The sequence below is a fragment of the Sprattus sprattus genome (genome assembly GCF_963457725.1).
Source record: "Sprattus sprattus genome assembly, chromosome: 16".
NCBI lineage: Eukaryota > Metazoa > Chordata > Actinopteri > Clupeiformes > Clupeidae > Sprattus > Sprattus sprattus.
This window is the reverse complement of record NC_137914.1, coordinates 19,497,583-19,511,172: the sequence shown is the minus strand read 5'-3', so window position 1 is coordinate 19,511,172 and position 13,590 is coordinate 19,497,583. Positions and strand designations below refer to the sequence as shown.

The 13,590-nt window shown below is 40.1% G+C and overlaps 1 protein-coding gene across 1 annotated transcript in view; it reads left to right on the top strand.

Moving 5' to 3' along the window:
• Positions 1-3,754: 3,754 nt before the first annotated feature.
• znf341 (zinc finger protein 341) overlaps positions 3,755-13,590 on the top strand; it is a gene marked incomplete at its 3' end in the record, with an annotated part of 29,838 nt that continues 20,002 nt past the window's right edge. Inside the window, exon 1 of the mRNA XM_080853628.1 lies at positions 3,755-3,802. Coding sequence (XP_080709754.1) covers positions 3,772-3,802 — 31 coding nt within the window. The 5' untranslated portion in view covers positions 3,755-3,771. The remainder of the gene's footprint in view (positions 3,803-13,590) is intronic.

Genomic DNA, 13,590 nt, shown 5'->3' with positions numbered 1-13,590 from the left:
ATTGACATGACATTGTCATTGGAACGTTGGCCGATAACACGCGCAGTCCGTTAATTAACACCTGTCATCGTGAAAAGTAAAAGTTTAAAAAAAATATATAAAATAAAATAAATATTAATATTTCTCTACTGATCTTTGCTATAAATGTAATTTCTGCATGATTCCAATAATTTCGAGCATTTTTAGAATCAAAATCGCTGTCCTGTTCAAACAGACAGAAGACAGCAGGATGGTGAGGCAGTGCCTCACCTCAGATTGCGCAATCCCTCACAAAATGGTGGTTTAAGATTCTCTATTGGGTTTATGTAAACTCCTCAAAATAAGTTCGGAAACGTTTCTTCAGTCGATTATCCCTCCCCTTTAATAATACCAATTGGTATTGTTTTGTATATCGTTGGAAAGCCTGATTAGTCACCTTTACAACGAGGTACAACTGGTAAGGATTGTGCATTTGTGGAATTAGCAACACAGCTAATCGTGTGGGTAGCGGCCCACATTTTTTTGCCAAAATCCCCCTGTAATATTCTTCTGTTGGTATTCACTCTTGTTTTGAGTTGTTTGGTGGATTGGATGATTCTCCCACGGTATTAAGGAAAACACAACACATATTGACCATTTTTACACTTTATTCATTTTACACTCTCAGGGACCTCAGTAGCATGTGGAAGATCCATACGCAGCCACAACAGCTTGGCACCTCCTGTGGGATGGCATCCCATTCCTGAACCAGAATTTGTTGCAAGTCAGCCAACATGGTTGCGTTGGTCACTCTGGCACGTACTGATCCCAAGCTGATCCCACAAGTATTCAATTGTGTTGAGGTCTGGACTCACAGCAGGCCTTTCCATCCTCTCCACTCCCAAGTTCTGGAGGTACTCTGTGATGATCCTGCCTCTGTGGGGGCGAGCGTTGTCATCCTGGAGGATGGAGTTAGGTCCCAGATTCTGGAGATATGGGGTTGCCATTGGCTCCAGAATCTCATTCCGATATCTCACTAAATTCCAACAGAAGAATATTGCAGGGGGATTTTGGATCCTTTCAAGTTGTACCTCGTTGTAAAGGTGACTAATCAGGCTTTCCAACGATATACAATACAATGCCAATTGGTATTATTAAAGGATAGGGATAATCGACTGAAGAAACGTTTCCGAACTTTTTTTTAGGATTTTGGCAAAAAAAATTGGGCCGCTACCCACACGGTTAGCTGTGTTGCTCATTCCACGAATGCACGATCCTTACAAGTTGTACCTCGTTGTAAAGGTGACTTATCAGGCTTTCCAACGATATACAATACAAGGGGAGGGATAATCGACTGAAGAAACGTTTCCGAACTTTTTTTGAGGAGTTTATTTGTAAATCTGTCTCTGAAAGAGTCAGTCCCTCACCAGCCACGAACCTCATCACACGTCACTGAAGCTAGCGCAGTTTTCCCTCTGGAAAATGAGTGTCAAACATAAGTGTTTTATTAACATTTTGCATTGTGTTGCTTCCTGGTATGAAATATATATATAAAGTTTGATTTTAAGCAAGGAAGGAAGCAAGGAAGAGAAAAAGAGAGAGTAACCTAGCATGAGACTGAAAAAGAGTCAGTGTCTGACTGGCTTTACAATGACGGGGAGACCTAAAAGGTACAAAAAGATGCAAGTCAGATGCTGGACTAGTCAGTAATAACTTATTAGCTGTTTTGCTATGTCTTGTGTTGCACTTGCTTGATGTTTGGCTGTGTTGCCGACTCGCTAGTTTTTCATCATAAACATCCCAATGTTGTTTATGAAAGAATGCTGTAACCTTATTGATGTCATCCCTGTCTCACAGCGATTTGTAGTTTTATCAAGAGGCATCGACCTTAGTCCTGTCTCAGGCTAGCATCCAAATAAATTCACTAACGTCAAAAAGTTTTCGTCGGTCTCACGCCAATAAGCCTCGAAACCTAACTCAGCTAGCTTGTAAATTACACTATCCAATGTTTATAAAGCTTGTTGCCGACAACATTGTATTAGATTACACTTAATTCACATTGAAATGCTTAGAAAGCAATGTATATTGGCTGTACAGCTAAATAAAAAAAATGTCATTCTTTTATTTACATTTTTTGGTTATGTTAGCGTTTATCTCCAATGTCAATAAAAGAAACTACGCATAAACAGTACCAGTCAAAAGTTTGGACGCACCTTCTTATTTTTTGAGAATTTTTTTCTTTACTTTTATTATTTTCTACATGGTAGATAACACTTTTTTGTTTAGTACATCATTATGTGTTCTTTCCTAGTTTAAACGTCTTCAGTATTAATCTACAATGTAGAAAATAATAATAGTAAAGGAAACACTTATCCAAAAAATGAAATGTGTGTCCAAACTTTTGACAGCGTCCATTTCTGAGACAGATCATTTTGTTTGTTTGATACAGGTACAGAGACGGATAATGACGTTGCTTTGCACGTCTACTCTTTCTCACACTCAATCTCTCTGCACCACTCTATTTTCTTTTCATCCTTACTCTCTTCACTCTTTCTCTAGTCTCATTGACCCTCACCCAGACAGGCATGTCTTTTGGAAAGGCTGGGAAGGTTTGGAGTACTCAGTGGACAGAGACTGACATTGCACCATCATTCCTGCCCGTTGAGCGCAGGTGTGGGCTCAGTACCACGACTGTGCACTTAAGTTGTACTAATAAGTTTTTGCAGTAATTCAATTTTGCACCGTGGTAAAGATTAAAGCAAAGTCTTAACGTAACTTTATATTTTTCTTTTGTTTACATTTGTTTTACTGTGTTTGTTTTTTGTAAATTTACATATTTTCAGTTAATTTTACAATTATAATTTTATATTATATTAGTGTTTCTCTTTGTTGTAAAAAAGCCTGAGAACACCCAGATGTCTCTGCTATTAGGGCTTCTTTGTTGATATCAGATATTCAGGTCCCAATAAACTTCTTTCCAACAACATACTGTATGTGTAAAGGCACTTCCTGTGAGACTGTTTTAGACAAGTGCACTGATTCAATATAGAAATATGTCAAACAGATGCAAGAATAGAAGTTGTTCTTCAGCACATAACATTAACATCTACTTCAGTACCAAGCAAGCCCCCCTCAAACTATTGACTTTTATCAGCCAAGGCCAAGCCATCAATTAAAGACTATGGTCAGGCAGGTTCCTGAAAACCAAATACGTAGGCCTACGGCAAAAAACAGGTTTTGACGGGAGGCATTTACTTTGTCCTAAAACGCTGGATACACCTCTTTTCACGTACAGAGAGCTCAATTGCAAGTTCCATAGCTAATGTCTGAATACTAAATGGAATATTTGTGTAAATGTAAATGGAATATTTCAGGCTTTTATTTTTAAGAAATTAACTTAACACTCCAAAAACCTGTTTTTGCTTTGACATGGTGGAGTATTGTGTGTGGATTGATGAGAGAGAAAAATTATTGAATCCGCTTTAAGATGAGCCTGAAACGTGGACAACTTGAAATGGGGCTTTTGGGAAACATGCAGGATAGTTGCAGGATAGCCCTGTGCTAATCAGCTCTTTAGATGATACTATATATAGTATACCTTGCTAGTATACCTTTTTTGCCTTGCTTATATGATTTGTATGGACATTTTTAGTGCAATTATGTTCGAGTACAAGGGTTATAACATAACTTGACCACAATGAACAATCTTCACTATAGGTAATAGACTATAGGTGGCAGTAATGCGTTGTACACTGTAGTCAATCTGCCATAAAACCTTAAAAGAAGAAGGATGCTATACTCTTTGATTACAAGATGGCGCAGGCTGTGTTCGAAGTCATGGAAGGTATGAGTATTTTACAGTTCTCTGTCGTTACAGTTGTATACACATCGTTTATACCGCTTTCACTTATAATTAGGGCAAGACAATTCTGAACAGTAACACTTCATCGTCGAATAGTGATACGAAGCAAATTATTACGTTAGCTAGGGCTAGCCATCTATGCTAGATATTTGGCTAAAACTGGCTGGACACTGTCTGAAAATTAAGGAGATAGCCTTTGTGGGGAATCGTTTATTCAAGGACGGACGTGTTCCTGCATGGATTATGCAAGCCGTTAGTATCCTAACGGTAGCTGAAACCACATAGCCTGAAAGCCACAAAACCTTATAAAGATATTTTCCATAAATGATTCACTTGGTGGCATTTTCTTATACAACCTTCCATATCTTTTCCATCAATAATTGTATTGTAGGCCTATTACTTATGTTAAACTTGCACACTTAAACAGGAGTTTATCACAAATCCATCCTAATGCACTTTGTATGACCAGAATGCCAAACACAACTTTTAAACAGCCCCACATTATTATTTATTCATTTGATGTTTTGGCTATAAAATCTTTCAAAAAATATGTCGCTTAAGTGGTGTCCAAAACAATAACCACCAACTTAGATGGGTAAATGTACACAGCAGAGCAGACATGTGGTAAATGTACATAATACATACAAACATCATATGGTATATACAAAACACCTTTGTGGGTATACAGTGCGCTCTTATAGTTGCGGTTACAAGTACAATAGGAAGAGAAAACTATGTCTGGTGGCAATTATGTACATTGCAGGAAAATGCTAGAGAAGAGAATGAGGTAGAGTAAGTGTAACGGTTATGACCTGGGCAATGCGGTGGTCAAACATTACGCTTCTGTGAGGCATGTCAAGGCGACAGTCAAAGCCTGGCCGAGCTTATCTGACGTGTGCACCATATAAAATTGAACGTAAAATATAATAGAAACACGAAACCAAACATAAAATATGAACATAAACATTCGATGAACTGAAAATAAAGTAATATTCTTTAAAATCCAGTTTCCTGTAAGTTTTGTGTCAGTCCTTCTTCATATTTCCTATTGGTGCATGTTTGTTTCTCTACTGTGAGCGGAATTACGCTACTTAAAACTACTGGCCTGATGAAACTTGGTGGAAAGGTAGCATTGGCTAAGGAAGAACCCATTCAATTTGGGAGCAGATCCGAGTCACTAGACAGCTCCACAAATTTAATTTCCCTTTCACTAACGTTGCAAGATGCAAATTTTTTTCATTTGGTTGACTTAGAAAAAAAGTAAGCTTTGAGCCCTAAAATAATGTAAAAACTGAAGATGTAGCCTATCGATAAGCTTCGAATCACTTCTTAATGTACAGCTGCATGAATACAGTGTGTGTATGCATTGTCTGCCTATTGTGGGGGCTGGCGGGGAATTATCTCACAAGGAAGTGAAGGTGAATCACCAGCATCTTTGGCTATGGCCATTTTGGCTATTAGCTGTGTTTTCTCAACTGCTCTGAAAATATGCTACATTTTCATTCTTGAGCCATCTTTTTTTTTTAAACACCATGTGTGGCCTTGAAACTGCAACGATACCCACAAAGGTTTGTTATATGAAAGAGAAGAAATATTACTTGGAAATTTTAAATACTTCTTGAGCAGTGAATGGAAAAAAATATATATCTAAGTAGCAATCTTATCTTGCACTTTCATTTTAGAACTTGTTGTTTAATTCAGTTAAATAAATGTAATGAATTCATTCATTTCAATTAACTTTCACCGAAATGTGTTAATTGGTATCCCACTGGCTCTAATATTGGGTATTTCTCCTTCATACAATTCTTCATTCAATGCATGACTTGGCCGAATCTTTTCATTTGGACAGGTTGCATATTCTCACCATTTAAAGCAAAGCCCTTGAAGATTTCATGTGAGTCTGTGAAAGTGATGCACTATAGGTAAACACAATGCTTATAGCAGTATTGTATATCTTGCTCATATTGCAATATTAGTAAGTAAGTAAGTAAGCTTTATTTAAAGAGCACATTTATATACAGCATAAACTGACCAAAGTGCTTTACAATGACATAAAAGGCAAATAATACAGTATAACAATAATACAATAACAGCCCACATAGGCAAGAACAGGGGGTTAACAGTTCAGGGGGAAAGGAAGGCCAGGGAGTAAAGGTGGGTTTTTAGCCTAGACTTGAAGGCAGAAATAGAGGGGGCGGATCTAATGTCCTGAGGGAGCTGGTTCCACAGACGTGGAGCGGCGACAGCAAAGGCCCTGTCTCCTTTCTGATTGAGCCGTGAGCGTGGCACATGCAGAAACCCTTTGGTACAGGATCTGAGGGACCTTTGGACTGAATGTGGCTGTACAAGGTCAGTGATGTAGGCTGGGGCCAGCCCATTGAGTGCCTTAAAAACAAATAATAAAACTTTAAACTGTATCCTAAAATGAATGGGGAGCCAGTGCAAGGAGGCCAGAATGGGGGTGATGTGCTCACACCTCTTGGTGCCAGTTAAAAGACGTGCAGCTGCATTTTGGACCAGCTGTAGACGTCTGAGTGAGGAGTGGGGGAGGCCGAGGTAGAGGGAATTGCAATAATCCAGCCGTGATGTTATAAAGGCATGAATTACTATCTCCAGGTCTTTATGAGATAGGATGGTTTTGAGGCGGGAAATCACTCTAAGTTGGTAAAAACTAGTTTTGACCACATTACTAATCTGTTTGTCAAGACAGAGTTCAGAGTCAAGGATGACACCTAGGTTTCTGGCGAAGGGTGTGACAAATGGAGTGAAGTAACCTAAATTATTTAGAGTAGTGCATCTTGCCTTGGGGGGGCCAAAAATGATGACTTCTGTCTTGTCACCATTTAACTGGAGGAAGTTGTTGGCCATCCAGTTTCTAATGTCTTCAAGACAGACCAGGAGAGATTGGATGGAGTCCCTAGATTTTAATGGCAGGTAAAGCTGTGAATCATCTGCATAGAGGTGAAAAGAGATGTTATGCTTTCTTATAATGTCACCCAGTGGGAGCATATACAGGCTGAATAGTATGGGACCCAGTATGGACCCCTGAGGGACCCCATAAGAGACAGGGGCAGATGATGAAGAGAACTGGCCTATAGAGACAGAGAAAGTCCTATGTTTGAGGTAAGAGCTAAACCAAAGTAATGTAGTCTCCCTGATACCCACCTGCTGGTCCAGGTGGGTGAGGAGGATGTTGTGATCTACAGTGTCGAAAGCAGCACTAAGGTCAAGTAATATCAAGATGGCTTTATCACCAGAATCCAAAGTGAGGAGCAGATCATTAGTTACTTTAAGCAGGGCAGTTTCTGTGCTGTGAAGGGATCTAAAACCTGATTGAAAGGGTTCTAGTATGTGGTGGGTGGTCAGAAAGGGAGTCAACTGGTACAAAACAGCTTTCTCTAAAACTTTAGAAAAAAAAGGAAGCTTAGAGATGGTGCGGTAATTTTTAAGGCATTCAGCATCAAGGTTGTGTTTTTTAAGCAAGGGTTGGACAACCGCATGCTTAAAACATGTAGGGACAGTGCCGGATGTGAGGCATGAGTTTAGAATTACCTGAATAGAGGGGCCAACTGCATCAAAAACATCATTTATGATAGAAGAGGGAATGGCATCATGGGGGGATGCAGTGGGTTTCATGTGCAATACTAAATCCTGCAGTTCAATGAGAGAAATGGCCTGAAATCGGTTGAAAATAGCTGGTGCACCAGAATGATCTGGTGGAGTGGGTGATGGGGAGGGGGTAACAATGATCTAATGTTCTCTATTTTATCGGTGAAAAACTTAAGGAATTTCTCGCAGGTATCAGTAGATACATCAGCAACTGGGGAGTTAAGAGGGTTGATAAAAGAATTAATAGTGCTAAATAAAATGTTGGGTCTATTAGAGTGTTTGCTTATCAGACCAGAGAGGTGTTTTGACCTGGCTTTTTTTGCTGCTGCCTGGAAGGAAGCTAGTGCAGTTTTAAAAATTTCAAAGGAGACAGTGAGGTGATCCTTTTTCCATTTCCTTTCGGCTTTACGGCAGGCCTGTCTAAGAGAGCGGCTGGCCTCATCCAACCAACATTGAGATTTTTGCTTGGGGCGGCTATGTGAGAGGAGCTACAGAGTCAAGTATGGAAGAGCAAGAAGAGTGGAAAAGGCTGACTAAATCATCCGGGCTAGAAGAGGATGATGCCGCTGTTGCAATGGTAGATGCAACAGTTTTACTATGAAAGCTATCAGAAAACTGGGCTGCAGTAAGAGAGTTTATGTGGCGAGAGTAACGACCTTGAGTTCTGGCAGTTCGCAATGGATTGGAGAGGGTAACATCAAACAAAATAGGCTTATGGTCAGAGAAAGTGGCATCCTCAATCACAATATTATCTACAGAAAAGCCATAAGATAAAATAAGATCAAGTGTATGTCCCAAATTATGAGTAGCTTTATCTATATGTTGAGTAAGACCAAAGGCATCTATTACACCACGGAATTCTTTAACCATGGGTCTGTCTGGACAGCAGACGTGGATATTAAAGTCACCAAGTATGAGAAGACGATCGTGCAATGACACAAAATGGGAGAGAAACTCAGAGAACTCTGTTATAAAGTCTTTGTCAGGCTTAGGGGGCCTATAGATGAGTACACAAACCAGTGGGGACATAGCAGATTCTACAATTACGCATTGCAGTTCGAAAGTGGAGAAGCTCCCTACAGAAAGAGTCCGTAATTTAAGATTATCTTTGAAGACGAGAGCTAGCCATCACTCTGTAAGCAAGCATTAGTGACTTGCACTTGATGCGAGGAGCTACAGGCAGCCAGTGTAGCTCAATGAGTAGTGGGGGGATGTGTGCCCTCTTGGGTTAGTTGAACACCAGACAGGCCGCGTTCTGGATCATCCATAGTGGTTTCACCACGCATGCTGGCAGGCCCGTTAGGAGGGCGCTGCAGTAGTCAAGGCGGGAACTCACCCAGGTTTGCACCAGCAGCTGGGTGGCATACTTTGATAGGTATGGCCTTTTTTTGCGGATGTTCAATAGCGCGAAGCGGCACGAACGGGATACAGAGGCAATGTGGTCAGTGAACGTCAGTTGGTCATTGATAATGACACCAACATTTCTTGCTCTTTTGGAAGGAACATGAGATAAGGAATCAATAAGGAGTAATGAGCCTTGTCCTCTGTTAACCTGGATCCTTTCAGTCCTACATACACTTACAGGAGTAATGAGTCTGCGTCCTCTGTTAACCTGGATCCTTTCAGTCCTACACCTACTGCTAACCAGGCACCGTATAGAAATTAAACATTTAACCCCCCCCCCCCCTCCCCCCCGACTCAAAGGACTAGTTAACACGGATCTGTCTAGTGAGTGACTCAGGAAAAACTTGAGTCTGTAAACTTAATTGAGTTTGCAATCTCTACAGCGAAGATGGCAGCCAAAGTGTACCATTCCTTCGAGGCTGTGAAGGGGGCACTTTTCATATCCTTCTCAAAGAACCGTACTGTGAATGGGCATGGTTGATGTTTATCTTTTCTTTAACAGGATGCCGAACAACTTCAATTCAAAGTTGTTAGTGTGCTCTGCACATTTCACGTTTCTCACTTTGCTCAACATTTGATACTGAAGAGAGGGGAAGCTCCGACTTTATTGGCATCTCAACCGCAACCTGTAAGTAGCTGATCATGCCATGTGATTTGTATCCACCTTTGAAGGTTGAATCTTAATTTGAAAGTTTTATAGTGTGCCAACAATTTAACTAAATTTGTGTTTTAAAGTAAGTTGCTAGTATAGATAACGTTAGCTACTGGCAAACTCCAAGTAACCAGCATAGCTCACTAAAAAGTATGTTGACCTAGCTTATTTACACACAGATTAGTTTTTTTCCCCTGCCTGTGTCTCATTAAAAGAAATAGTCTGTGTTGTCGCATACGTTTAAAATATAGTTAAAAGTAGAATTTGCATGTCTGTTTATCCCTTTACAGGATGTACTTCTTATTAGAAGACCTAAGTCAGAAGCTAACTTGTTCGGTTGCTTAGAGATAGCTAACTATCCTTCTAGCTTACATTAGCTTCTCCACCAATGATGTTTAAATGATTTTCATTTTACAAGACATTTAGTCAATCTGTAAAAATCAGTTTAGTTTGAGAACTGAAGTATGACTTCTTTGTACGTTTGCATTTCAGAGTATATCATTTCAGCTCCCACGTAGAAATGATGTAGGCTGCCAAACTGATGTTCCTAGTGTATCATCCCAGGGAACACGGTTGTCCTTGAGACTTCACCTCTGAAGCAAAGGTATTGTTACTTATTGTAAGTGTTTGTGCTGCATTATAAGGACATATTCATTGTGTTTGTAGAACGTTAAGCTTGTTTAGCAATGGATTTCCTATTTGGAGCTCTATTTGGAGCTCTATTCAGTTATCAGGTTTCATCTTCATTGATATGTAGAGAAGATGGCCAAGGCCAAATTATGGGTTACCAGTATTTCCCTTTCTTGAAACATGGACGTATCTGTTGTCTTTGATCAACTATGAACCTAGTTCATTTTCCTCTCTAGGAGAGACTTCCCACATGGAGATGTTATCAGCAGTACATTATAATTTTAGTGAGTATTCAAAAGAACACTACATACTTGTTTTAATTGGCAGGCATACAGGCAGCAGTGTCATGCCAAAGTGGCAGTAGGCACCTCAACTACTGCAATGTCAAACACAACCACATACTTTGACACAGCTGAAAGCTTCAAGTAAAGCAAAAAGACCCCATCTTGAATGTGAGGAGGTGCAGGTTGTTTTCAATGCAGGCACTGACGCAGGCACAGGAAGTAAAGTTACATTTCATTTCCAATGCAGCCATATTTTCACCCAAACTGTGACTTTGATTTCTGGTTGTATGAATGATTTCACTAACTGGCTCAATGTTGTTTCTTATATTTTCTCCTTGCAGTTGCATATCGTATGGGGACACTTCGTTCATAGTTTTTGAAAAATGCCTCCAGACTTGTCCTGTCCGACCACACAGAAGAGGGACCTTCTTAGCCATTGACCAACTGTGCCCTCACAGTGAGTTCTTTAAACAGTGGAGGAATTAGCCTGTCATTGGCAGCACCCCTGTGGGCAGTCTTCAGTGGTCTGCTGCCATCTATTTCAGTGGAGCTTCCTTTCTGAAGATGGAAAAGGCTGGTGTATCCACTGTTTGCAGCCGAATGTTGTAGTCAAAGCAAGACATGACTACTAATTATTTTGTCTTTGTTTTCAAGGTGTTTCAGGCAGTACAGCTGAGAGCACATACTATATATGCCCCTTTTAGAAGGCATGTAAAGGCATTGAACCTGCTATCGTCCACCAGTAGAATGGGGAGCAAGAAGAGACGCTTCACTATCTGAGCCAGCAGGAGAATGTCATTCATGACGAGAAGCGAGCAGACGCACTAGTAGGTACATGGTTTTATTTCAGCTTCTCCTTCTGGTTAAAACAAGTATTCGTTGGAAAATACCTCGTAAATATGCAGGTCATGTGTTTGCAGAATAGCCTGCAATTCAAACAATGAGTGGCTAAACATTTGGAATGATGTATAATATGGAAAGTATGGGAGCTCCACCTAGATGGACTTGCAGGGCAACACCATTATAGACATACAGCTGGTTCAAGTATTTAAAAATGTGTGAACTTTCACATCAGTCTATGGATAGCAAAATTGTAAAACTTTTTAAATACCATGTCAGCAGTTAACCCCTTTGTGTCATGATTTTGTAACAAATCTGTGCATAGGACGGAGAGACAACGTTATTACATATGCATTGTACATGTTTGTGTGTTTCTACACAGAGCAACAAGGTAGGGGGCAGCTACCACATGGAGAATTGTTTGAGCATGTTGCACAAATACTCAATGTGTTAAAAAGACAATATTTTTCCATCAAGGTTCAACAACACTGAATGGGCTGCATAAGGTCCTGATGAACAAGAGGCCATTCAGATATGGAGAAGCTGAGAAACAAACTACAGGAGGTCAACTGTGGAGTTCTTTTACAGCGGCATCCTGCACTCAAAAATGGTGTCTTCCCCTTCATTGAATGCTAAGCAGGTATGTCTTCTCCCTAACAACTTCAATATAGGTCAGAACACAACACTCAGTAAAAGATATTTCTGAAAGAGGGCACACTAAAGGTTTCTTTCTGGGGGAACTGGTTTTAATAAATAAGGGAGGGGACACTGTCAAACACTGTCAAGACAGAGCCAACATTTTGTAAGTTAACAAAAAAAATATTGATTTTGAACAATACTTACAAGATTTACAAAGAAACAATTGTTTAATAAAGAAATGTTCACACTTCACAGGCTATCTCTCCAGCTTCAGGGCCCTTCTCTGTGTGATGAAGTTGCCCATGACCCCCTACTTTATGTGGATGCTGTCCAGTGGATTCTTGTGCCTGATTTCCCATGGAGCAAGGCGTTACTGAGCATGTGTCTCATTTCAGTTGAGGGGGGATCTGAACGCGACGTACTGCACTGCAGCATCAGGACACTTACACGCAGCACCACACATGAAGGGATGACCACACAAACTCTTCTTCCAAGGAAACCCCAGCCCAAGCTGACTAACCTAAGTTTCTGCATGGTCTTAAGGGAGAGGAGAGGAGAAAGGAAGATGAGGAATGCAGATATTGATTGTTTTAGTATTTATTTGGTTCAGAGTTTATTATTATTTGTATGATGCTGAAATCCAATAAAGTATATTCATCATGAGTTTGTCTGTGCGTTGTGCTGAATACCTAATGGCATCTGGATAGAACAGATTTTATTTACAGTCTCAAACAACTATGGTCAACACTATAAACATTCATTGTATTTCGCAAAGAATATATATTCAGGAAGACTGGATGAAGGCCTGGATGGTCAGTAATGCATGATATATCATGAACTCATTCTTCTTGTGACCTGTAACTGAAAAAGAAAAAAGCGGCCTGTTCTAACTCTAATCTGAAGGCAGAGATGGGCACAGATAATATCATTGCTGACAGAGCTGCAATGTAAATATAATGCTCTTGTTACAATGTTAACAAAAAAGTTATGTCAATCCAAGCTTCAACTCTCACAGTTTTAACCATCTAATTCGACATGTAGCTTTCTGTGTAAGCCATCGCGGTACACTACCAAATACACACAACACAACCAAGTAGGTCAAACGTGCTTCAAAAACATCAACAAAACAAATGTGCTGCAAATAACGAAATTATGCTAAGTCAAAAACGCACATTCTAACAACGGATGCAGCAGAAAGACGCTGCATATCCAATCCACATACATTTTTGGGTTGGCTACTTCTTTAACTTATTACCAAACACTGCTGTAACGCCAAAGTCCTACTTGCTTCCAGTAAATTATCATCTGCCTTTTCATACAGTGCATTGTCAGCGTAATGTGGACATTACAGGAAATTACATTCTTTTGCAGCAGCTACTGATCACTAAAAGCGCTGTTGCTGTGAGCAGGATCGAACAGTGAAGCAATCACAGGTCTAGCAATAGTACTGGCTGCAGTACAATGATTTTCACCTCAAATTACTCATCTGATATTTATTCTCAGAAACAGAATGTTTTTGGCTTTTGCCAAGTAATGACTAATTTGACTCCGTTATTGTGTAGCTGTGGTTTTGGTACCCAACATTGATGGAGCCGGCTAAGCCAAATAACTCTGGCTCCAGATGACCCTAATAGTGGATGCTCTGGCTCTAGATAGCTCTCCCAGCACAGACTTTCACCATGACACTGCAGGATGTCAAGTCAGATACAAGC